We start from the raw sequence: 26,856 nt of genomic DNA, 5'->3' as shown, positions 1-26,856 counted from the left end.
TTTTGCATGTGTGGACGCTGGAACACTTTGCATGTGTGGACGCTGGAACTCTTTTGCGTGTGTGAACACTGGAACTTTTTTGCATATGTGGATACTGGAACTCTTTTACATGTGTGACGCTGGAACTCTTTTGTGTTGACGCTGGAACTTTTTTGTGTTTACGCAGGAACTCTTTCGTGTGGACGCTGGAACTTTTTTTGGTTGACGTTGGAACTATTTCGTGTGGACGCTGTAACTCTTGTGTGGTGACGCTTTAACTCTTTTTTGTGGATGCTTGAACTCTTTTGGGTGGACGCTGGAAATCTTGTGCGTGAACGCCGGAACGCTTTTGCAAATGTGGATGCTGGAACTCTTTTGTGTGGCCTTGGAACTCTTTCGTGCTGACGCTGGAACTCTTGTGTGTGCACGCCGGACCCTTTTGCGTGTGTGGACGCTGGAACTCTTTTGCATGTGTGGACGTTGGAACTCTTTTGCATGTGTATTTGTGTTGACACTGGAAATCTTTCGTGTGGAAGCTGGGACTCTTTTGTGTTGACGCTTTCTTTTTCTGGAACTTTTTTTGGTGGACGTTGGAACTTTTTCGTGTGGACGCTGGAACTCTTTTAGGTTGATCTTGCACGTCTTCTCTGTTGACGCGAAAACGCTTTTGTTTAGTGGTTGGAACTCTTTTTTAAGGACACTGCTCTGTTTTGTGTATACGCTGGAACTGTTTTGTTTTGACATTGGACTCTTCTGTGTGGCCGCTGGAAGTTTTTTGCAGGTGTGGACGTCGGAACTCTTTTGTGAGGACACTCTTTTGTTTGGACGTTGGAACTCTGATGTGAGGAAGTTGATACTCTGATGTTGAGGCATTGCTAGAATTATTGTGTTTGGACATTGAAATTCTTGTAAATTGACATTGGAACTTTTTTGTGTGTCATTTGGTATTGTTTGTTTGTCCTGGAAAGTTTTGTTTTGGGTTTTTAAAGTTGTTATCTTTTCAGTTGTTGTTAAATCTTGTGAATTGGGTGTTGTGTTTTGAGAGGCTTATTGGCTTCCTGTGGTGGAAGCTGTCTTTTTCTTGTAAAGATCACTTGGTGTAGCAGCTGTTCTCGATAACTTAATTTTTTACCATTTTGTTCTTTCTTCGTCGATGTTTTGTTCTTCAGAAGAACATGCTTTCGATTTTGGTTCCTTGAATGCTTTCCCCTTCTCTGCTTTTTTAAAGAATTTGAATATGGAGGTCTTGTGTTGTTTGGACGTTGTTTCCTTTTCTTCGTCGATTTCCCTTGGCTGTTTAATTTTTTTTCCAAGTTTCCAAAACATGGACCGTTTACTTTTTTTGGCAGCAGATGTTTCCGCAGAAGATGACGCTATTAAGTTAAGATTCATTTGTGAAATGTTTAGTTGTGACGTGTGAAAATAACAGCACCTGGTATGTATGTAGCTAGTAGACAAAATTAAGCTCACTTTCTTTCGCCTAAAAAACGATGTTTACCTTCTGCATCTGCTTTCTCAACACCTCTGTTGAACTCATCATCTGGTTCGACGGAGAGAACTTCTCGGGAGTGGATGTCACTTGACGTTGATCCTTGAAACATTTTGTAGATATCAGATAGTTTCTTCATTGGACAAGGTTCAGGTTTCACTGAGTTGTTGCCTGTAGTCGAATCACATAAAGGGTTCACCTTTCTGTGCTTTCGTTTCATTCTTTTTGAACGTTTGTTCTCTTTGACTTCGATATCCTCTTTGGCAAGCTGAAGGGATTGTAAAGAACCCAGGTTAAAGAACTTTTAATTGCGACTGATATTTTATTAGTTTGCCAGCCTTCTTCCTAGAAAGTGTATCCTATGCATGCTTGATTAGTTTCGCTTACCTCACAAAGAGGTTCTACATTCAATTCTCGGACATGGACGCTTGAGTCGGAACTCTCTGCATTGACATATTGCCCTATTTTCGCAAGCTGTTGTGTAGGCGTGTCAGAAATGCCCAACTTTAATTTCAACTGTTTTTCCTTTCTTTCGTTGTCGTCTTTTGCCAACTGACGACACTCGACGGCAATTTCTGAGGCTGGAAATAAGATGAATTGTATTGTTAATGACAACGCGTTCCACATTTGACAAAATGTTTCACACATAATTCCACGCATCGTACACATAATTCCACGCTTAGCAATATCAACACTCCTTTTCACAGGCAGTCTATAAGTTCAATTTTATTTTACCAGCGCGGTTTTTATCTGAAATTTTTTTAAAACTTAGGTATAGGTTGGTCATGTATGTTGTGGTATATCAACTTACCAATTTGACGAGTTACGTCTCGGCAAGTGAGGTCTTCTGTGTGAACTGTGTCACAGCATGGTAAGTTATCGCCACCGTTGTCTTCGTCGTTGTTTTTTTCAAATATCACTTCAGAAAGTTGAACTTCTTTATCGCTCTTCCTTCTCGGTGTCTTTTTCGTGTGGCCACAATCTGTATGAAGAAAAAGAAAAGAAAAATAATTATGATAGCAATTGTACTGGGGCGCTCATATGTTTCTTTCTATGTTCAAAAGCTATTAAAAACAAGGCGGCTTTAAAAATGTGCACAATAGAAAAAAACAAGATGACATTTACAAAGGCAGAAGCGTAATTTGATTAACCCTTGTAAAATTCACTAACCTTCTGTTTCGCTGTTGACAGCGAACAAATCGTGGTACATTTTTTCCTCTGCGGACATCTCCCGTGTTCCGCCAACACAACCAAGTCTCTCTGGAATAAAAAAAACAGCGAAACAATAAGTTAGCGCGATAAAATCCGGAGTTATCAGCCTCAAAAACTAAAGAATTCGTCGACACTTGGATTACCTGCAAATCTTCGTACAATCTTTAACTGATTATCACTCGCTAAGCCATCGTTGATTCGAGTTTTTTCAATTTCCAACAGTTCACCCTCACCAACCCTTGTCCTGCGTCGGAAGGGTTTTGATAACGAGGAAAGGGAAAACATATATACTTTTCAATTAGACACTTTTTATCGCTCTGTGAAATATTTCGCGCGCAAAATTTTTGCAAACCTATCCGCACGAAACGATCATTTAATTGACAACTATTGAATTAATTTTTCGTCATTTAATTGAACCGCCCCATGTGCGTGCGTTTTCGATGACTGATTTTGCCTTGAATGAAGCTAAAAACTAGCAGTAATGACATGCGTGATCACTGAACGGCAACAACTATTAAAAAACTTTAGCTCTGTTATAAAATAACCCAAAAACAATGAAAACTCAAAAACAATGAAAACTGTTGAGCTGAACGCCTGAAATAAACCCTTTTGCATACGGGCTGACAGCCTAACTTAGATTTTGTTACATAAAAGAAAATTATATTGGTACTAGAATAATAACCGCGTTACTATAAGCATTTGATTTTGCATGCGGATAACTTTCAAAATTCATATGACAAAACACTTCCGCTTAATTACACTAAAGAGTAATTATTTCTGAAACTAGGGATAAAATAAAATAAGTTTCATTTAATTCCTGGGATTTTTTTGTAAAGGCTCAATATGGCCATAAAAGTACTTGAATGCTATTATAAGCCTCCAATTTCTCTAAAGCCTCAGCAGCAGATAAATACATAGGTACATCAAGCACTGTTTTAGCAGCCTTGTACTGTAAAACTTGCAGCTGATTCATCAAACAAACATTATTCTAATCTCCCTATATGAGTATACAAAATCAGCATAATTAAACAAAGGACTGATAAGGCTATTATACAAAATATTAGTCTAGCATGTAATCGTATCAATTTCCTAATATGTCTAATAATCCCAATTCTTTGAGTGACTTTAGCACACACGTTGTCCACGTGATCAACCCAAGTCATGTTCTGATTAATGATTACTCCATATATAGTTTTCAATAATTTGATACAGCGTTTTCAATAATTTGTCGGTCAGCACGTATGCTAACTTCTTGCACATTCTTTTACTTTTGGTTGCTGAACATATATAACCGATCATAAGGCAAATTTGTGTAGTTAGCCTTCCAGATTTTATTATCAAAGTTCACTAGGCTCAAAGGTCATGTTTCGGCACCTTACGTTACGAATCATCAAACACTGTAAAAGGTTTATCATTTACGTTGATAAATCTGGAATTCTATCTCATACAAACGTCTATCGTTCGTTTCTTTTTCATTCGTTATCGCTGACATCACTTCCGGTAAACCGGATTCACTAATAGAATATGAACAAATTAACGTATTAATGCGTGTCCGGGCGGGACATCGCCGGCCCCGTATTTGTCCTGATTTTTTACGGCGTACACGACTCTAAATGTCAGCAGCTTCTTCCAGAGACGCAAGCTTTCCAACCAGCCGGACAAGCGGTCCTTTTTTTGTCTGAACTTCAGCTGCTCGGACTACACCTAGATCTCCAACAATTGGCTTCGTAACACGGCCCACGTGGGGCGTCCTTATCAACCACGGGAACAGGTTCTCCTAGCTTCACGTTTCGAACCTTTACTTTCAACTTCTGTCGTTCCAAAAGATTCGGGACATATTCCTGAAGCCAACGTTCCCGCACGTGATCCACAATAACTGTCGCCATCGCTTGCGGCTGGAACCTTTTTGTCTGTACGAACACACCGGAGGCAAGTTCGGGTTAGATCGTCTCAAAAGGAAATGGTTGGGGGTCAACGTTTTCTTATCCGAAAGATGTGTGCTAACATGAGTAAGTGGCCGTCCGCTTAAAAGGCTCCACTTCTACCATAATCGTCAACAAGACTTCATCCGTCAAGGTGTTGTTTCGACGACCGCATTGATGACTCGTTTGCACGATTGAACTAAACGCTCCCAAACTCCCAAGAAAAAAGGGGGGGGGCAGCAGGCGGGTTGAAATAAGAACAGTTGTTTCTCAGCCACAGCACGATTGTCAGGCAGTATAAATCCTCTCTCTTTCCACAGGAGAAGAGTTTCGTATCGATTTCCGACGTGTCTGCACTGTTAATTTTGCGGTGTCATATTGACACCAAAAAAGGTGTCAAATAAAAAGGTACAGAATAACACCATATCGGGTGCTAAATTGACACCGCGAATTAAGGTGTCAAATTAGCACGATCTTTGGTCGTCTCAAGGATTTCCAGTGCTTTCTTGTCCTCAACTGATCGGGAGGTTTTCTCCGCGTATTTTGAACGTTTCTGTCTTCCACCACTGTTGGACTTGATGAGAGAGATCTTCTTCGGGAGTCGTTATATAGACTTTGAGTGCGGTGGCTGTGCTGGAATGCGAGATGTCGCTGTCCACCCAAGAGCTGTGCATACTGCTCTTAGAGTTCCCTTTGGATCAGTTCTCATTTCCAAGGGTACGATCAAGCCGAAAACATCAGTGCCCAGCAAAACCGTAATATCAACATCCTTAGCTGAAGGCAGCGGGCGATCTGCCCGCGAAGTGAATCCAACGATTCTTCTCTTTTGACATGTCGATGCCCGTGAATGATTACTGGTAGAACTTGAAGCCGTACTTGAGATGGTTGTTGGGATAGAAGTCCAGCATGTTGTTCAGACTTACGATTCTGATAAACACGCTTAGCATCATGCATCAGAGGGTGGTATCGTTTCTTGTAGCCACTACTGTTACATTCATTCTGAGTCACGTGAGCGGTGCCGGTGGCCAGGTAAGCGGGAACAAACGCACAGTTTTCTTTTTTTCACCTTTTCAGCTCCATCATCAGGTTCCAATGCAATAAACTGTGGACACTGGAAGGTCGGGTGGTTTCCATCCCCAAAAGCACAAGATTTGAATGGTCTGTTAGGGCATTGTTAAATTGGGTATTTGCGTCACCTTCGTGTCCACTCGTGCCATGCGATGGTCTATTTCACTTCCAGGGAGTCTTGTATTTGGGCTCTCGTTAACAACTGTTCGTGGGCCCCTGCGTGTTTGTTCCACTTTAATATCATAGATGTTGGCAGTTTCTCAATTGCTGTCTTGCTTATCATGCGGCAGGGACTAGGGAGAGTGGGGTTGAACAGCTGGTAGGACTAGTTTCATGGTAGAGGGTGATAGGTGCACAATCAAGTTGTAATTCGGTTTTGCCCCTCACTGTTAGCGTCATTAGGTGGAATGTTTTCATGTAGGATTTTTTTGAGATAATTTGGTAACCTTACCTTGAGTGGTTTTCTCAGAAACGTTCACTTTTCACCCTGGCTCATCCTCGAAATCTCGGAGCCGTTCTTTCAAATTTTCAGGGTGCATTTGATTCCGCCTCGGTCAACTGAGCTTCAATTCAAGTTCGCTTGCGCAGCTAAAGTTTTACAATCCTTTATGCTGCGCCTTTCCGCTTCTTCCCTAGCCGCTCGTTCTTGGTCATATTTTACTCTCTCTATTTCTCTTTGACGCTGTTCTTCTATTACGTCTTTCGGCCTCTTCTTCGATTTGTTTGGACTTTAATCTTGCAATATGCGCTTTTTCTCGTGCTTCTGAAACTTGGGCTGATTTATTCGAAGTTGACGACAACACCGAATGAGGCCTTGGGGGAATCAATCCCAAGACAGAGGGTGGCTCGTCCTCACGCTCCTCCATCGCCTTTGCAACTGAATCCTAGACTTCTCTTGAGAAGTTACACTGGACTTCTCTTGAGATCTTTCGCCTTTTTTCCTTAATTTGAGATCGAATCATCAAACACTGTAATAAATCTGGAATTCTATGTCAAACAAACGTCTATCGTTCGTTTCTTTTCAAAGCGTTTTTGCTGACATCACTTCCGGTAAAGCGAATTCATAACAGAATATGAACAAATTAACGTATTAATACGTGTCTGCGCGGGACAGGTCATATATCGCGTGACGTGACGTAGCATCACGAATTCTGCTTATATTAAGGTGGTCTTATACAAAAAAATCACGATTTATTCTGTTTTTAAAATTTCAAGTAATGCAAACTTAAATATCTCCCTAATCGATCCCGAATATTTTTTCTCAAAAAATATATAAAGAACGCGAGAATTAAACGAAAAGTTTTATTAGTTAGGGTTTCATCCCAAGCAAACAAATGGGGTCGATTGGCTTATTATATTGTTTCATTGTTCTGTTGTATTATTCTCTATAATTTATGAATATATACAAAACCTTTTCGTCGCTTTTTTTAGCAAACTAAAATTCTCAATCCCCTTATTTTGGGAAAAAGTACGTAACTCAAAACTCAAACTTGATAAAATTTTCATGGTAGACTTTACTGAAAGACAATTGGGTCTGTCATGAACCTAAAAGTGTTCTATATCGTTCAGTCTAAGTGAAATAACAACTGTTTATTTTAGATAGATCGCAGAAGTTTTATATTTATAGCCTGTAAAACATTTAATACTGGACAAGTTTTATTTACCCTAGTTTAGCTCCGAGGCAAAAATATTTGTAACAAAAATAAAACCAATTCCATCGTTCAAGCGCTAAGACCTAGTTTGCTATCGTTTTTACAAAAATCGTCAATTTTCCACCATTGGGTGTGTCTGGTATAGGTAACAATGGTTATTGGTTATTGAAAACTCTTACAAGTCTTTTTTCACTCAGAGCGACTTGGCTTGCAAAATGACGTGACTGAAAGGTTTTTTTATTTTTCAAAAGGAAACAAAAATGCTTTTTATACAAGACCACCTTAATTTATATGCATTGACAATATTGATTAATGAATTGACCCCCGATCAAACAGGTTCAAACCTGATAAACAAGATTTTGCGGTAAACATTCGGATTCATTTCAGATTCTGGTGAACTTTGAAACTTGCTTTATATTAAGTAAGGATTAAAGCACTCTTTGTTCTTGCGTTATCGGGTTTTAGGTCTGTGTACATGAAACGAGTTATAGCCGGGATAACTCGCTCCATGTTAAACAGGCCCTTAATATACAATCTTCGTGCATTGGCCTAAAAATCATCATTTATTCACAATAGCTAATGAAAATCGTGGTTTATTCGCAATAATCCATGAAAATCATGGTTTATTCATAAGTGACAGCCTGCAACGAAGCTTGGATCTTCAATGCAGCAATAAATGAACTCAGATTGTATATTAAAAGTGTTAGAGATTTTATGTTCGAGTTTAAAAAATAAACGCACTTGGTCACCATACGATATTGAAATTTCTCGTCATTGTATGGTCAGCGCGTGCGTTTATTTGTGAACAAAACACTCACAACAGTCTCTAACCCTTAATTACAATACTAGAAATACTCTAATATTAGATGAAGTAGTTTTCTCTAGTTTATATTTAAGTTTATATGCGTAATTTTATTTTTTCCTCTTGTATTTTGCATGCATTATTAAAAAAAAAATAACAATAAAAAAAAAATTGCATGCACGAGTTCATAAACAAGGAATGAGAAGTTCAATACTGTATTAAACAATGAGCTCCTTGTTTATGAACGAGTGCATGTAAAACCCGATAACGTACGAACAAAGAGTGCTTTAATGCTTTCAATATTCATTTTGAGTAAACACATAGGCATAGCTAAAGACTTTTATAAACACACATAAAGACTTAATAAAGACATGAAGACATAAAGACATAAAGACTTTCAGTGCATTCATCTACAATTTCGTCGGTCGCTAAGCTCGGCAATTTTTTTATTTATTTCCGTATTAATTGCCGCCATTTTGCCAAGGCAATAAATTTTAGCTAATCTGTGACGGCACTGCCGTGGCGTTGTTGCTATTTAAAATTTACTCACGTGGTACAAATCGACCAATCAGAACTTAAATTTACAAAAAATGAATATTAAATTATGATAACACATTCCTTAGTCCTTACCTACTATGTAAACTTGTATATATCAAGAAAGAATCTTTCTTGTTTTAGCTGACCTCCCGCACCTTTATTGTCGTGCAAATTTTTTGACGATAAAAGCAGGATTTCCTGTTACTTGTGCAATCATTTTTGCAACGATATCGTTTGGACAGCATTTGAGAAATAGCAATTTGCCCATTTCAGAGACAGTATTATCAAAGTCACTGGTTATGGAGAAGTAAGTTATAGATAATTGTGCATGTATACTTGTTTATAAACCTTGTGATATAATAATAAATGATTGTGCATGTATACTTGTTTATAAACCTTCATTTTTTCATTTGTTTTTTAATATCTGCCTCACGCAACAGCGGAACCGCTACAAAATGGGTCTGCAAATACAGTTGATTATCAGGTTTACCATGTTCTTCAGCATACAGGGTGTCTCAAAAAAACCGAAAACTATTGAAATCACTCATTGTTAAAATTTGAATGCCGTGTGCACGAATTTTAGCCCGTGGGGATTTAATGCAACTCAGTAAAATGCTAAATGCTTTGTGTTGCTAGAGAAAGGGGACGTGTCGAAGGTCATGGTCCTTGAGATGCACATTTAAATATTGTTATCCATATTTGTAAATTGTAAATATTGTTAATAAATATCATTTTCGCGTACGAGCAAATTTTACTACATCATATGCATGCATAAAAATGCTTATGGCAAAAATTTACACACCTTTGGGTCCCAACAGAGTGCTTAGTCATTCAAACTCTAACAATTACATTGTTATGCGTGATTTGAAAGGTTTTCGAGACACCCTGTATATAATGTTATTAATATATATATGAAATCAGGCTAAAAAATTAGAAATCAAGCTAAGAAGCTTCGAGACTTTAGGGTCTCGTTAAACTACGATTACAGCCGTTTATGGCATATACTAATGGACTGTTCTTAAATCTCTTTGTTACAAATTTTATAATTATAATATAATTATAATACATGTTAGTATTTGATCCAGTTTACATTTGTCTTGTATCTCCAAGACTCCAACACGATTTGGGAGTGGGTTGTGTAAACGATGGTCAGGCATAGACATGTTTGCGATGATTTTGATGCAATGGTTCTCATGCTTTTCGCTGAACTTTTGCATCTTAAGATTGCTTAAAACTACACTTTAATAAACACCCATGCAGCACTATTATTCTGAATTATCTTTTCTGTATTCTTTCAATGTACCACTTTGTGTCTCCATATTCAAGAGTTGATCTAGTCACGCTACAGTAAAATCAGTAGCAAATCTTGTGTTGAATGTTAACTGGTGTCGGTACTTGACTCCAGGGCCACTCAGAGGCGGGGGAAAAAGGGGAAACTTGCCCCAGGCCCCTGTTCAAAGGGGAGGCCAATATCAAGAAGAAAATAAAAAATGTTAGATACGATACAATTAGATAAAACTGCGTCCATGGGCCAAATTTTTCTGAGAGGCCCTGCTTGACTCATTTAGAGTAATATACATGGAGCATTTTCTTTCATAGGCGAAATACGATAATTATTTTTTTATTGCTCACAGACAAGTCCCGTAATTCTTCTGAGACAAAGGAACTTCTGGTGTTAGGAAAGAGATTTTTCCGTGTTTTTACTAACTTCATCTCCTGGTACTTGCAAGAGATTGAATTATTTCGTTGTTTAACATTTGAAAACCGCGCAATATCGCTTAAAATCGCCAGATATCGCACAGAATTGCGTAGTATTGCGTAGTATCAATGTGAACTATTGCTTTTAAAAAAATGAAGTATAATGATGAAAAATGGAGTAACCGAAAAATGACTTAATTTTTTCTCAAACTATTTTACTAACCAAATAGCACATATATACCACGTCATAACGACTCGCAGTATACTATATACTGTATATTAATGAGTTTTTTTAATAAACGGTAATGTTCAGGTTTACGGGCCTTGGCCTTGCATTGTTACTCTGGGCTCAAAGGTCATATGTCGTGTGATGTGACGTAGCATCACGAATTCCGCTTTTATTAATTTATATGCATTGAAAATATTGGTTAATGCACTGACCCCCGGTGAAACAGGTTCAAACCTGTCAAATAAGGTTTTGCGGTAAACATTCGGATTCCTCGCCTTTCACGTGACGAGATTTTAGCCAATCAGATTCTGGTAAACTTTGAAACTTGCTTTATATAATAATAAGGATTAAAGCACTCTGTGATTGTGAGTGCGGCATCGGGTTTTACATGCACGAGTTCATAAACAAGAAACGAGCCGAGTGCACTATTGAACATCCGGAGTTCCTGGTTTATGAACGAGTGCATGTGAAACCCAATGACGACCCAAAGAGTGCTTTAATGTTTTTAATATTCTTTTAGTATGAAACACATCAAGACTATTATAAATACACATGCATAAAGACTTAGATAAATAATTTTTAGGTGTGGATTCATCTATAATTTTCTCATTTTCACGTCTACAAAAAATGAATATTATGATATTATTAATATATAACAACTTTAGTAAAACCACTGTAGTTCCCAACTTGGCCTTGTAGCTCAGACGGTAGAGCATCGTTCTAGAAATGCGAAGATCGTGGGTTCGATTCCCACCGGGGTCATGTAGAATTTTCTGCTTGCCCGGTTGGTTATACTTGCGAGAAGAACATATATATATATATATACATACACCCATTTGCAAAAACGTTGGCCGCAGATAGATATATATAGATAGATGGTCGAAATCTAATTAGAATTGCATATGTTGTGTAATATGATACATACATATAGACCCCGGGCTATAGAGTACTTCAAAGTTCAACCCGACAACCCATTCTCCCATAAATACCTGTTGATTGCGCACAATTCAAATCAAAAGAAGCAAGCCAAATTTCGCATTTCGCCGAGGAAAAGCGCCGTGGAATCAGGCTCCTTAGAAACCTCTTCGGTAAGTGACTGCATGGATATTGTATAGTTGAATTCAGTAGCCTTATTCTATAGACCATGATGATAAGTGTTTTTCTGTATTTCCTTAACGAATGTCCTTGTCATGAGGCCTAAGGCGTGTACGTTAATAAATGTCTGTGTCATTGTGCATAGGAATTTATAAAATATAATTGACCATCAAACTTGTCAATGAAGCACAATAATCTCAATCAGTTTCTAGTTTAACTTTTAAATGTTCATAGATATACCAGATACCAAAATCATACGGTATACATGTATGCATGATAAATAAAATTTCAAATTAATCACATTTCCAAGTCGTCAACCAAACGCTTTATTTACATGCATTCTTAACTGTTATTTTATTAACTTAATATATTTTGAAATTCGTCTGAACTGTCTATGTATCTATATATATCACGCAATACTATATGCATGAAATAGAGTTTTGTCCAGAAATATCCAAAATATGCGAAATTTTAGCCCCGTTTACACTATACACTCAATTGTTGTGGCAATAAATCGAGCGTATACTGTAAACGGGGCTTTTGGCAATTTTTAGGTTTACGGGCCTCGCAATGTTACTCTAAGTTCAACATTTTTATCATTCTCCGCGGACCAGTGGTTTATAAGACTGGTTGATACAGTGGTTTATAACAAGTAACTGGTTAAGAGTGTTGTTAAGGACAGAAATACCCAATCAGAACGATGTATTTCTGAGTTAACTAGTTTTGCTGAGATGTACGGTCATGTCTCTTTCCTGAGATTTCTATCCTTATTCGATCGGATTAAGACTATACGTTTACACGATGCCGGCATAATTTGAAAACGGTGCAAAAATTGCAGCGGTTTGAAAATGTTCCGCTTAGTGGTCGCGTTTACATGCAGGACTCGGTACAACAATTGTTTGTCATGTGGCATTTCTTCTCCAATAAGACCGAAAAGAGCTTGTAGAGAGAGAACACCGAAGGACAGTCTGGTGATTTTACATGGAGTGGATTACTCACTAATCCGTTCCGTTTTCTTACTTCGCCGATGAGGACTACGTTTTATTTTGTGCCGTTTCCGTTCCAATTTTTGCCGGTAAATGGGGTCTTAGAATACGGGTGGTGTTATTTTGATGAGCTGTGATGTTTGGGGGAAGGGAGTGAGTTTTGATTCAATATTTAGAAAAGCCGACTGCTCTCAGAGTTTTTGTTATTTTATAACCAAAAAACTATTTTTTGGTGTGTGGATTACGCGGCCAGGATTTCCCGACACTAAAAGTGGCGACCTACGGCAGGATTCGAACTATGTAAGTCGATGTATAGTGAAATTGGGACATTGGGTTACAAGAATATTATTTTCGAAGTAAACAATACAATTGTGAATTTTAATCGACGATTTGAGGGATTTACGACGAAGTAAACAAAGATCATATCAACTTTGGAAAGAACTCATAACGGAATTAGTATCAAATAAGTTTACGGGAAATTTACTGACATACTTGAACTTTCGAGGGAATTTAGATCGCGTTCCACGCGAACGGAGTGAATTAATAACTCGAAGGGAATTCACAGGAAGTTTCGTTATTGTATTTCGAGGCGAATCATTGACGGTATACAAATAAATGCCTCGTTTAATATGCGTTGCAGAAAAAATCGTGAACGTCCACGCCAAGAAAATAGGCAAGGAATTGGTATAAACAACGATTTTTTTGCCTGAAGGATCGTGAAACAAAACCAAGTCGAGCTTTTTGGCTTCTTGTATCAAACTTCTGGCTTCTGGAGTACTCGTCTTGATAGATAAAAGCAAACGAACGCAAAAGAACATTGTCAAAACCGAACAAAAACTCGACGCTGCATTTTATTTTGCAAAACACGAGGCAACGCATATTAAACGTTTTAATAAAAAACAAAAACTGTAACCGCAAATTATATGTGGTATGTGTTTTCTTAGCATTACTGAAACAAGCTGTAGCTCAGTGGCAAGAGCATTGCACCGGTGTCCTAGCGGATAGTGTCCCCCGCAGAAAGTATCCTCCCCGACACTATCCGCTAGCGGATTATGTCCCTCCTGACACTATCCGCTAGCGGATTATGTCCCCCTTCGCGGATAGTGTCCCCCCGATAAAACAACTAAAGGAGATTTAGTTCTTTGGTCGATCACGATTACGTGATTGAAAAAGTTCTAAATTTGTATTTCGAATTTTAGTGTTATTAGTGTTTCGAACTTAAACATGTTATTACACAATATCATAACTTTAATATACGACATAAACATGACTAATGACTTGCAAGGCATTCCTCAAAAACAAGAGCGCTCATTAGCTGCACAATGGATGGATTAATCAACACTACACAAAAGCATTTCAATGCCCAGGCACAATGACTCACAAAGAAAAGCCGCAAAACAACTGTATAAAGAGTTGCCAGTTGCCAAACAGTTGTCCACTTATTTTCAAAAGTGATCTGCTGGAGTTTAGTATGGAGAACGAGTCAACATTGTATCATCCTGAACAATTTATATGCATGACGAACTTTCAAGTACTGTATCATAGTTAAATGTATAGATAATTATTGCTATTCTTGTTCCTTTATCTAGTTAAGTATGTTGTTGTGTAGCTAAAATGTATTACTAAGCAACTTTTTTTAAATAAAATATATTTTCTAGCAAATATTAACTTTTGTTTTGGACTTTCACGTGGGGGACACTATCCGCGGTAACGTAATTAAAGGGGACACTATCCGCTAGCGGAGGGGACACTATCCGCGGGGGGACACTATCCGCTGTAACACCGGCATCGCAAAAGCGTAGGTTCGATTTCTGCCGGAGGACCTATTGTTGATTCATTTTTCCATCAACTGTTCCTGGCTTCAATTTGAAGCGTGTATAATTCCACTCGAAATTAAGATCCTTTAAACCTCTAGAATCAGTTTACATGCATCGAGTGAAGTGCCAAAAATCATAACTGATTTACCATTACTGAAACAGCTATCGAATTACAAATACCAGAAATAACGATGAAATAACGCTTTGAAAACCTTGAAATGTGAATTCATAAAACCATAACAGATTCAGAGAGCAAAGCACAAATTGTCAAAAATTCACTATACACGTGAACAAAAAAATCATGTGCACAAAAAAATCACGTAAAAAACCGACGACCTGTGAAAAAAACTTGCGACCCGCGAGAATTAGATTATCTCTTCAGTGCGAATGAATTAGTTATTTACATTGTGAAATATATAAAGTGAAAATATGATACAGGCGAGGTGATGGTGATACTCAATGAATAACATAATTATTTACAACAGTGATTGACAACATATAACAGGGTACAAGATATGCATACTAAGTAGAACTACACGACAGACAAAAATTATATAACTAGAAAATAGAATTAAAATGCTGAACCAGTTTGTTAAGGTCTGGTTTATGTTTGCGTATGTACAGAACCTCATTGAGTTGAGGGAGAAGGAGATGTTACCAGTACCTACAGGGTGTCCCAAAAAACACGAAAACTATTGAAATCACCCATAACAATGTAATTGTTAGAGTTTGGATGCCTAAGCACTCTGTTGCATGGGACCCACAAATGTGTAAATGTTTGCCAAAAGCATTTTTATGCATGCATATGACGCAGTAAAATTTGTTCGTACGCGAAAATGATATTTATTAACAATATTTAAATGTGCATCTCAATCACCAAGACTTTCGACATGTCCCCTTTCTCTAGCAACAAAAAGTATTTGGCATTTCACTGAGTTGCATTAAATCCCCACGGGCTAAAATTCGTGCACACGGCATTCAAATTTTAACAATGAGTGATTTCAATAGTTTTCGTTTTTTTTGGGACAACCTGTAGGATAGTGAAGCAAGAGCGGGTGTATTCCTGACGATTTGTCCCGCTATGCTAATATTTTGGTGTTCATTGACTGTGAAAACAATAAATTTCTAAAGAAATAATCATAATAACTCGAAGTTTGAAAGGCTGGCCACGCCACTGTTTGGATTTGCAGTTAGGGTTTTGTAGGTGTTTGTAGACGTGTAAGTTTTTGTCAGTGGAGGTGTGTTCTTTGATCCATGTGGCGAGATGCATGACGGGTGGTTTCACCAATGTAACAGGAATTATATCCTGCGCAAGTAAATTTATATACCACGAGGGATTTCACTAGGGATTGCATCCTTTAAGTTAAATTTTTTTTTTATTTTGTGGGAAGTGAAATCAAAAAAAAAATCATTAGAAATAAAAAAAATCGGGTCTCATTAAAACACTTATAGATCGCATTTACGAAATTAATAACACCAAAGATGGCCTCAACGCATCATTAGTTTTTACAATAAAAGGAATAACTCACAAACAACAGCTGACTCTCAACAACAATCTGCCTATAACCAACAACAACCCAACGTTCATTACTTCAAACTCCAATATACAGGACATTCCTCTCAAATTACCGAACAGAAACTCCTCAACATTGCCAATCGATTTTGCAGTGATATCAACATAAACCTAGTGTTCACTTCCTACAAAATCAAAAACATTTTTAACTTAAAGGATGCAATTCCTAGTGAACTGAAATCCCTCGTGGTATATAAATTTACTTGCGCAGGATGTAATTCCTGTTACATTGGTGAAACCACCCGTCATGCATCTCGCCACAAGGATAAAAGAACACACTTCCACTGACAAAAACTCACACGTCTACAAACATTTACAAAACCAACTGCAAATCTAAATACACCCGCTTCTTGCTTCACTATCCTGTGCGCTGCTAACATCTCCTCTCTCGAACTCAAAAGGTTTAAAGGTCTTAATGTCGAGTGGAATTATACACACTTCAATTCAAGCCAGAGCAAGCGTGGTTAATAGAGACCTTTAGTGGCCTTGAACGACTGCATACGCCCTCAGCCGTTCAAGCATTAAATTTTATACGGCGAACGTGAAACATATACGGCAAAGTCTACGTTAAAGAAGCATGTAAAGAAATTCGAAGAAGAATACACAGCAACGGCGAAAGCATTGCTAGTGGACACGTATGTGGATGATGTCCAATCAGGGGGGGGATTCAGTTGAGGAACTGCAAAAGTTCAAGGAGGATTTAGTTGGATTTAAGGTTAACAAATAGCAACGCGGCTGAGGCGGGAAACACAACTGGCCATTCGGCGGCAGTTCAAGGGGGCTCGACAACAAAAGAAATTGAGACCAACAAAAGAACAACAAAATTCTAGGAACATCATGGCAAAAAGACGAAGACCCTCTTTAAATAAATCTGGAGCGCTGCCTCTATCCCACGGCACCTCTTACGAAACGTAAGATATTGGGTATTATTAACGGAGTGTTTCATGTCCTAGGGTTAGCATCGCCAGCGCCAGCGATGATTACTGGGAATGACAGTGCTTCGTTGTGTAGTAGAACAGGAGGTTGGAAAGTTGACCTTACATGGTATTTCGGACGCAAGCAAGAAGGCGGTTTTGTTCTGTGGTTTATGTTGTCGGAACCTACGGTAACGGAAAAAAGAGCCAGAATCTCCAGGATTCGAAAGCACGTGTTGCCCTCAAAGATACACCCATTCCACGACTCGAGCTTGTCGCAGCTCAAACGCTCGTGAAGCTAATTTTAAAAAGAATTAGCGAAGGCGGTACGTGCCAACGGATCAAAACCCTAGTGACTTACTAGACTACTTATGTACTCGAGGAGTAAACCCTGAGCAACTCGGCGAGTTCTGGTTCAAGGGTCCATACTAGATGGATGCCTGATAGAGATAACTGGCCACAGATACATTGCCGGAGGTTTTGTCCACAAATGAAGCGTTGATTGAACTCATACCAAAGCAGAAGGAGAAGTTGCTGATGCAGGCTAGTGGAGACCAAGTAGAAAAAAAAAGAAAGAATGGGAATTATCTCTTTTGAAGAATTTGGAAACTTATCAGAATAACGGCTTTTATCTTGCAATTTCGAGAGAACAGTTCTAAGAACAGACGAAGTCAAGGCAGCTGAGATTTGTTGTGCTATAATGGCGCAAGAAGAAAAATTGCGTTGTCCATTTCTACTCAAGGTGGATAACTCGGGGGTATTTCGTTGCCAAGGTCGAGTCCCAGATTACAATCCAATAATTATTCCTCGTGAGCACGTGATAGTCGATAATTGAACACTACTCTGTATCTATTACTTACTCTGTGCTCGTAGTCATACTCGTAGTCACTGCTAAAGCTCCCTAACGTTCAGGACGAAGCTGACCCAGACATTTTCAATTACTGGAGTGGACTTTGCCGGACCCATTTATCACAAAGCCGGCAAGAAATGAATGAAACAGCCAAAACGTACGTACGTTGTTTACATGTGCTACAACTCGTGCCGTACATTTGAGATAATGCAAGGATTTTTCTGCTGCGGAATTTAAAAGAACACTGAAAGAGTTCGTGGCACGCCTAAGTTGATCGTGAGCGATAACGCAATAGCGTTCGTTGCTACAAAGAAGTGGTTGAATCAATTGAAAAAAGACAAAGTTGTGAACAACTATATTTAGAGAACATTTAAGGAAAAGGCTTATCAATGAAAACTTGCATGCACTGGATGAAAAACGTCGGAGGAGCGGCGCACGGAATGCTAACTTAAAGTTGGTCGGGTTGTTTTAATCAAGGACTCACTTAAGCGGAAAGCTCAATGGAGAATCGCACAAATTGAAGGGGAAGTTGTCAGACGGGGCGGTGTCGTCAGAGGTTATAAGGTTTGAACAGCGAGTGGTCACCTAGTTGAGCGTCCAGTTCATCTTATTCGGACTTGGAAATCGGAGGCGAGAATGAAAAGATATAGCCTGTGTCAATATGGACAACAAGAAGTCTAATCTTAACCCGAATGCACAAGAGTTCTGCCCTCAGAGACCAATCAGACGATCAAAGGAAACAGCTAAGAACAGACTTGTGGGATTAGGACTAAGTGAACAAGAAGAGGAAGATGAGTAATGTTAAAGCTGTCTACCTAACACTTAGATAGGGGGAGAGTGTTGAAAATTGAGTTTTGCCGTTAATGTTTGACTTATAGTTATTGTTTGGGCCGATGAGGGAAAAGTGTGTTTTTGTTGAGCTGTGAAGTTTGGGGGAAGGAAGTGAGTTGGATTAAATATTTAGAAAAGCCGACTGCTCTCAGAGTTTTTTTATTTTATATCCAAAAACTATTTTTTGCTGTCTGGGTTACGGGGCCAGGATTTCCCGACAATTGAGCTGAAACATTTTGATTTAAATAGTTTTTAATTGTCAAGTACATATTTGATGCATAAGATGTAGATTCAGACATTCACAAGATTCATGTATATATATATATATATATATATATATATATATATATATATATATATATATATATATATATATATATAATTATATATATATGTATATATATATATATATATATATATATATATATATATATATATATATATATATATATATATATATATATATGTATATTTGAGTATTTTTAAACTTTCGCTTATCTACTGTTTGGGCTGAACGCCTTTCGAACGACTTGGAATCAATCTGGTATTCCGGAATAGACCCTTTGCATGTTAGACTACTTTTTGATCGGTGCAAAATAATCCAATCAAATCATCACAGCTGAAAAGAGCGTACCAAAATTAGTAAAAATGCAAAGTTTAGTTGCGAAACGTCGTAAAATGCGTAATTTGTATACTTTTATTTAACGCACGCAAAAAGTTACCATTTTGGGCCCGAATGTGGTAACATTTTGCGTGCGTTAAACAAAAGTATGCAAATTTGCAAACTTTGCAAGGCTATATTTTCCGGATTTTACGACATTTCGCAACCAAACTTTGCCTTTTTACTAATTTTGGTACGCTCTTTTCAGCTGTGGTGATTTGATTGGATTATTTTGCACCGACCAAAAAGTAGTCTAACATGCAAAGGGTCTATTACTAACGACGAGATTTGCATGGAAATTTTTAGCAATGGCGAATTATGAAACAGAGAATAACAACATAGGAAAAACTTTAACCCTTGGAAATTTATTCCAGCAAGATTTTCCTTGCGCTAATTTTCTCCCGGTTTACCCAAGTTCCTTCAACGACGATGCATTTCGTTTTGTTAACAAAGGGGAATACCGTATTTTTTATATACCTGAATCATCGGATATTTTGAAACTATTCCTCGTTCCTCTCCGTAACTGCTGTGTCGCTGGTAACCAGCTGCCCATCTTAGTACCTGAATTACCAAGCGAATTCCTCTTAGTTCACTGGAGGAAATGGTGTTATCTTTTTGTGGAGCCTGTGATCAAAACAATCGATGAGGGGCTACAAGATGACAATGTTTGCATCATGCTGTTTCCACTTGAAGCCATTTCGAAGCAAAAGCACGCAGTCGAGCCAGAATTGCACTACCATATCCTGAAGAAATCTGCAGTTACTGAAATTGGTGCACCGCATCCTAAGTATTTCAACGAGACTAATGTCGAATTCCCGTGTATGATCAAGGTAAGGCATTGGAAGTGTTTTACATGTTTTGATAGTAATGAGTAAAAAATGAGTATAAAATTGTTATATAATGCTGTTGTACAGCCTTATTTTGATTACTGCAGCCCATTATGGGACAATTGCGGCATTGGTCTCAAAGATAAACTGCAAAGATTTCAGAATAGAGCGGCAAGAGTAATCACTGGGGCCACCTACGATACTCGATCAGTTGATCTACTCACTTAGAAGTTTAAATTGGAAACCTCTTGAATCTAGGCGAAACTACCTAAAATCCATCTTTATTTACAAAATTCTTAATGGCCACACCGCTCCCAATCTTAAAGAAGTTTTTCGCCCTAATAGTAATAGAGACATTTCATACAATCTCAGGAATAGAGAAACTGATTTAGCACCACCTATGCCAAAAAAGGAATTTGGCAAGAGGTGCTTCAGTTATAATGGTGCCCTGCTTTGGAATAATCTTCCACCTCAGGCTAAAATTGCGGAATCTGTGATTTCTTTTAAATCTATGTATATTACAAAGAATGAGTTGAAACTGACTTGCCTATGTTTCGTACTTATACTCCTGTATTTTGTTTGTAACTGTATCTGTTTCTGTTTCATGTCCTTAATTCGACGATGACGATGACGATGACGATGACGATGACGATGACGATGACGATGACGATGACGATGACGATGACGATGACGATGACGATGACGGCGACGGTAGAATGAGTTGAAACTGACTTGCCTATGTTTCGTACTTATACTCTTGTATTTTGTTTGTAACTGTATCTGTTTCTGTTTCATGTCCTTAATTCGACGATGACGATGACGATGACGATGACGATGACGATGACGATGACGATGACGATGACGGCGACGGTAATACACCCACGGACGGCGACGGCGACGGCAATACGGCCACGACTGAATGACAACGACTGAATGACAACGACTGAATGACAACGACTGAATGACAACGACTGAATGACAACGACTGAATGACAACGACTAAATGACAACGACTGAATGACAACGACTGAATGACAACGACTGAATGACAACGACTGAATGACAACGACTGAATGACAACGACTGAATGACACGACTGAATGACAACGACTGAATGACAACGACTGAATGACAACGACTGAATGACAACGACTGAATGACAACGACTGAATGACAACGACTGAATTACAACGACTGAATGACAACGACTGAATGACAATGACTGAATGACAATGACTGAATGACAATGACTGAATGACAACGACAATGTAGAAAGGGACTATCGAAGGGAATGGACTGGAAACGCTGATAGCTAATATAAAGCGCTGTGTCCGACGAATACACCCGCGAGATATGGGCTAGCACGAATAATTTTTTGCGTTACCATAGAAACTAAGTGCAAGAAGGAACCAGAAACTTTTTTACAGCAAGTTGCAAAGTCGACTCTACGGCGATTTTTTCCTAATATAACAGCTGGGATATATTTTTCTTCTGTTAAATTAAAAGTTAAGCAGTTGAGAAGGTAAGAATTTTTAGAAAAGGTTGACTTTTGGGGAAAATAGCTCCCTAAACGGTTTGCGCCTCCGGATGTTTAGCATAAAATGGCGCACCGGAAGTTAAAGGGTCAAAGTGAAGGCTAATGGACCCCTGTAACAATATGTCAACGGATCGCATGCATAATTCGTTCCGCTATCATTTTTAAATAAAAGCTGATCAATCTCAGTCAGTGGCGTAGCCAGCCTGACGATTTTGACTTATATTAACAGTTTACTAATTCAGACTCTCTTAATGCACACTTATAAAATTAAGGTCAAATATGTAAATCAATTCTCTTGTTTTGCAAGAAAAAAGATGGGCAAAGTGCGATAATATGAAATTCCGTAATTTCGCTCGAAACAAAAAAAGCATTGTTATTGCTCAAGAAAGCGGCACAAAAGAAACCCATTAGCTTAAGAAAACAAGAAACATTTTTTCTCTAAAATTTAAATAGACGAAAACAAACATCTTTATTTATGGTATGACCTTTTTATTACCCTAAACCTACATGTACCTCGAAAGATTAACTATATACAGGGTGTATAAAAAAAAACGCAACCACTTAATATTCATGAATATCCTCTTTGTTCTACAACACAAAAGACGTTTGGCCCCTGGAATGCGAGAAAGCTTGTAATCATATTCTAGTGGCACAATCGTCGGTAAACAAAGTCGGGTGCGTAAACCAACGATTTATTTTAAATCAACGAATTACAATTTATTTTACAAGGTCGACAGTTAGCAGTCAATAAGTTATCACGCACGACAATAAAAACTCGTTGTTCGGTTGTTAGCTGCACCATTATTAGTTTAGCTGATTTGACTATTAGCAGTTGAACTGTACGATTAGAAGCCATTTTAAAATCCCAGGGGCATAAAATCTATTGAGCTTATGAACAATATGAATTTTAGAATATTAAGTGTTGCGTTTTTTTTTGAGACACCCTGTATATTGATTCAGGAGTTGCAATTCTTATATAATGTGAGTTTATACAGAGTAATGTATTTTAATTAATAAGTAATTAAAATTATAAAGTAAATTTTTTTTCATGATGCCATACAAAAGAGGTTTTTCTGTAAAAAAAGAGATTTAAGAAGGAAAGGTTGAATATAGGACTAAGAAATTACAAATGCTTACAGAGCAAGAAAACCGGCAATAATGAAGATATCATGCAGGTAATTAAACCTTAATAGTCTTGATTAGCCTGACCAATATGCCGCTATTTTGGGGGTACTTTTTAACAAAACTGTGAGCGTACGACTTCGTAACGACGGCTGTCTTTAATTTTAGGCTGGAATTATTCTTCAAATGGTCTGTTGATTCTAAAAAAATTCCTTTTCATGTTGTTATGATTTTTTAAACAACACATTTTGAGAAAATTGAAAGTACCCCAAAAACGTCATCGCGAGAAAGGCTAATACACAAACTGATGTTGTTAAAAAGCTAGTGGCAATGCATTTTCTTTTCTATTTAAGGATAAATTGGGCAATGAAATATCTACCATAGCAACAAACCACATTACCACCTGTGCTACATTAACATGTATGCGTGAAACTATTGTGGACAATTATGGATGTCATCCTCTAGCTGAAGCAAGTGAAATAGCTACCATAGCAACAAACCATGTTACCACTTGTGCTACATCATGCAACATGTATGCATGAAACTATTGAGGACAATTATAATAGATGTTTCTCAGGACTTTCAGGATTCTCAGAACTAAACTATGCACCAGATTTCAGAACAATTATTTTTTCAAACAGCTTTCGTACTAAGGTCTGAATAAAAATTGTCAATGGGGGCTGATCATTCAAGGCTGAACGCAAGTAAGACTTAAACCCCTCAACAAAAGAAGAGTTTGAGCACATGTTGTGAAATGCTTGCCAGATTTTCTCACGCTGGCAGTTGAGGTCCATTTAGTGTTCCTTTTAGCTTGTTAAAGGGATCGTTAATAATATCACTCATAGCTTTCTCCACTAACTTTTCACCACCAGCACAGAGCTTAGAAAAGGAATATTTGTATATTTGCCATGATTTTCTATAATATGTAACCACATCATGGCAAAGATGTAGAATAGACTCTTATATATATAAAGGATTTCAAATTTCAATATTTTTTTTGAAATGATTGCAATTCTTCCCATAATTTTATAAAACAGAAACAGTATAGAAACAGATTTACTTTACTTCATTAAAAAATCACAAATAAAGCAAGCACATCAGTTTATATTCTACACCTGGACGTTTAATAAAAATGCTCATTATTTATGGTATTCAGTTACTAATTTTTTACCAGGCGTTTCTTCAACATTATTATTTCTGGACATTTTTTATTCAGAATGAGTTTCTCGTCTTCGTTAATTTCCTCGCTACTTTCTTCTTCGCTTTCAATAGCTTCTTCTTTATGAGTATATTCAAAAATTGCATCAACAGTTTCGCTGTTTAAGCTTTCAGCCATCTTCACAGAGAAGATATGGACTGTCTTGGACTTAATTTCCGGCGCAAATCGCATAGCCGTATCACGCATTAATTGTATCAGCGCTTTGTATTAGCGTTTACAGTACATTCCCTTCGATAGTCTATGGCCAAACTAATATAATCGTAATTCGTGAACGAAACAAATCCAAGGCCAAGGGCCGTTTAAAAGTCTTATTCATCTAGCATACTTTAGAAAATTGAATTATTTAGTGACCCTGGCTTCATCTTATTCTTAATCGTTCACGTCATAAATAGATTGACCAAAGCTTCGGTGGATATGGCAACTATGTGGTGCAAAGCCGTGAAGAATTCGGGGAGAAGTTGAAATTGATCACGGAAAGATTTGGCTCCGATGCATTTTACGTCGTGTCTGAATATATTCAAGAAGTACAAAGCACTATCGGCTGTGGCTTCTACGTTACAAAATCCGGAAACATCATATACCTCGGAGTTCAAGAATGCGCTGTGAAGAAAGATTTCCAATACCATGGTGGATCAATTGACTGGGACATGCAGGATAAGTATAGAGAGAGAGTGTATGATAAATTTGTGGTGCCTGTAGCGAAATACCTACATAACAAAGGCTACTTCGGAATGGTGGGTATCGATATAATTACAAGTCCCAGGGGAGACTATCTGGTAGACTTGAATCCTCGTATAAACGCCAGCACGTCGCACCTTATCCTTGCATCAAACATGGCAAAATTGGGATTGACAAAGTCCCGATACGAAGTATGTGCAACTTTCGATGTCACAAGTGAGGAATTGGTTAAGAAAGCGAATTCTATTAACGAGGAGAATCTCAGCAGCCGAATTATAATTATGACGGCTGTTGATGAAGGCGATAAATGTCATGCAGCCTTTTCAGTGTTTTGTGATAGTGAAGAAATGGTCGATTCTCTGTGTGCTAAACTCCGCCAATATTAAACCATGGACAAGAGCAAACATTATATAATCAGTAATAATTATTTCGTTAGCATTAACAGGAACTTTTTAGTTAATTAGTGCATGACAAGACTTTAATATTAGAAAGTGCATGACAAGACTTTTATTTTAGAAGGTGCATGATAAGACTTGAGCCGTTTTAGGGCATTTCTAGTGCATGTTATAGGTTATGGTAGTTTTTTGTTAAATCTATAGTCATTAGGATTGCATGTGCTTATGATTTTTTCTTATATTCGTTATTTAGTTTACAACTATAATGGACAACCATTAATGATCTTTGAAAAAGCATTGTTACTTAATTGGTAAAAGGAGAAAGTCATGAATAAATAATAATGTATATGAAGGGTCGGCGTAAAATTGGTAGGTAAAAAAATAAAGAGGCGGTGGTGAGCAAAGTGCTGGAAAACCACCAGCCATGTGGTGTGAACGAATTTAGGTTTTATTTGTGCGTGAGAAAAATATTGAAGAAACTGTAGTAGTTACGTGTGTAGTAATAATTTGTGTATTGTTGTTGGTGATGTTCGAAATCAAAAGTATGTAAGGAGGTAGGTAAAAAAGGAGAACAAAAGACAAGATAATCAAGCGTGCGAATCAGTATCCCCGTACGCGGCGTTTCGTCCTTTGTGTAAAAGAAACAAGAGGATAAGAACAGAGCAAAGAATGTCTTTATGTGAGAATTCAAAAGAATCCGCCATGCGTAGAAGTGTATTCATACAAGGTAAAATTGTAAGATAAGAACTTTAACCTTAACCGCTTTAACGCCATGCAGCATTTAATTTTTCGTTTTGAACCAAATCGAATTACTCAAGTCAAGCCTTATATGCTCCAGACGCACGTACACCAAAATGCCTGCTGCCTATTAGATCATTTTCAGACAGAATGGACAGAATGTATGCTACTGGTTCTTCTTTCTCCACTCAGAGCCGTCGCTGGAACCTCAATTGGGGGAGGGGGTGCATTTTCATATATTTGTCTTATTCCTGACTGATTTTTTTAGTTAGCTATTGTTTCTACGAAACATGAATATATGAATATACACCCCCCCCCCCATTTTAGGCCTTGTGTCTACTCCATTTAATTCTAAGCATGCATCTTGTTAATTTTGCCCTCCGGTCCACTGGTGTCAATCAAACGTTAATTGAAGGAGACCATGTTAATATATTCTGTTTATTATGCTTTACTAATATCTTTTGAAAACAATTACACTTTTATTAGAAATCAGTCTGGCATAACAGAATATATGATATGGTCCACCTTAATTAACATTTGATTTACGCCCATGTTGCCATTATTAATGGCACACTGTTTCCCTGGTCTTCCAAAAATTTCTGAATAAAACTGTCATCCCTAAAATTCATGTAAACATTTTACTAATTTTAGAAATAGCTACTGGGCAGAAGTAAATATTTTAATTCAGAACGTCGGCAGCAATTTCGTCTGATAAAAACTCCTAGTATGATAAAGAATAAGAGAGAGACTGGACCCTAATGTTTTGATCAGTTTTGGTTTGGGTTCTTTGGTCAAACATTTTGACATTTTCTTTCAAGATTATTTATAAAGAGGATTTTTTGCTTGCAATTTAATAGGAACTGAAATGAAGGTTTGTAAAATTGTGATACTTTATATCCCATTTTATTGAATGGGATATAAATTCATTATATATATTCGAAATATATTATTGACAAACAAAATATCTAAAGTAAATTAATATGTTCCCAGGGTAGCCAGACATTCCCAAAGTTGTTGACGTATTT

The 26,856-nt window shown here is 37.7% G+C and overlaps 2 protein-coding genes and 1 non-coding gene across 3 annotated transcripts; 2 read left to right on the top strand and 1 right to left on the bottom strand.

The window, feature by feature from the left end:
- Positions 1–1,445: 1,445 nt before the first annotated feature.
- Positions 1,446–3,202, bottom strand: LOC114537735. The gene is made up of 5 exons (XM_028558827.1): positions 2,824–3,202; positions 2,639–2,728; positions 2,280–2,450; positions 1,856–2,049; positions 1,446–1,736 (listed from the first exon to the last, which is right to left on the bottom strand). The coding sequence occupies exons 1-5, from the start codon at positions 2,963–2,965 to the stop codon at positions 1,446–1,448; spliced, it is 888 nt and encodes a 295-aa protein (XP_028414628.1). The 5' UTR covers positions 2,966–3,202.
- Positions 3,203–11,277: 8,075 nt separating this feature from the next.
- On the top strand, positions 11,278–11,350 carry Trnas-aga. The gene has a single exon. It is a non-coding gene; the product is annotated as a tRNA-Ser (tRNA).
- Positions 11,351–11,512: 162 nt separating this feature from the next.
- Positions 11,513–25,410, top strand: LOC114537722. The gene is made up of 3 exons (XM_028558818.1): positions 11,513–11,676; positions 19,622–20,145; positions 24,413–25,410. The coding sequence occupies exons 2-3, from the start codon at positions 19,624–19,626 to the stop codon at positions 25,082–25,084; spliced, it is 1,194 nt and encodes a 397-aa protein (XP_028414619.1). The 5' UTR covers positions 11,513–11,676; positions 19,622–19,623; the 3' UTR covers positions 25,085–25,410.
- The last annotated feature ends 1,446 nt before the right edge of the window (positions 25,411–26,856 follow it).

The sequence above is a fragment of the Dendronephthya gigantea genome, unplaced genomic scaffold (assembly GCF_004324835.1).
Source record: "Dendronephthya gigantea isolate DGI-Jeju-01 unplaced genomic scaffold, DenGig_1.0 000163F, whole genome shotgun sequence".
NCBI classification, from domain to species: domain Eukaryota; kingdom Metazoa; phylum Cnidaria; class Anthozoa; order Malacalcyonacea; family Nephtheidae; genus Dendronephthya; species Dendronephthya gigantea.
Note: the sequence above shows the minus strand (reverse complement) of the source record. Positions and strands in the feature narration are given on the sequence as shown.

What these genes read in the sequence shown, in the direction of transcription:
- LOC114537735 (XM_028558827.1), bottom strand. Translation starts at nt 2,965, where the DNA reads ATGTTTTCCCTTTCCTCGTTATCAAAACCCTTCCGACGCAGGACAAGG. An exon ending in TGTCAACAGCGAAACAGAAG is followed by an intron (nt 2,451 to 2,638) that starts GTTAGTGAATTT and finishes TTCTTCATACAG; the next exon opens with ATTGTGGCCACACGAAAAAG. An exon ending in AGACGTAACTCGTCAAATTG is followed by an intron (nt 2,050 to 2,279) that starts GTAAGTTGATAT and finishes TCTTATTTCCAG; the next exon opens with CCTCAGAAATTGCCGTCGAG.
- LOC114537722 (XM_028558818.1), top strand. Translation starts at nt 19,624, where the DNA reads ATGGCGAATTATGAAACAGAGAATAACAACATAGGAAAAACTTTAACC. An exon ending in AATTCCCGTGTATGATCAAG is followed by an intron (nt 20,146 to 24,412) that starts GTAAGGCATTGG and finishes CGTCATAAATAG; the next exon opens with ATTGACCAAAGCTTCGGTGG.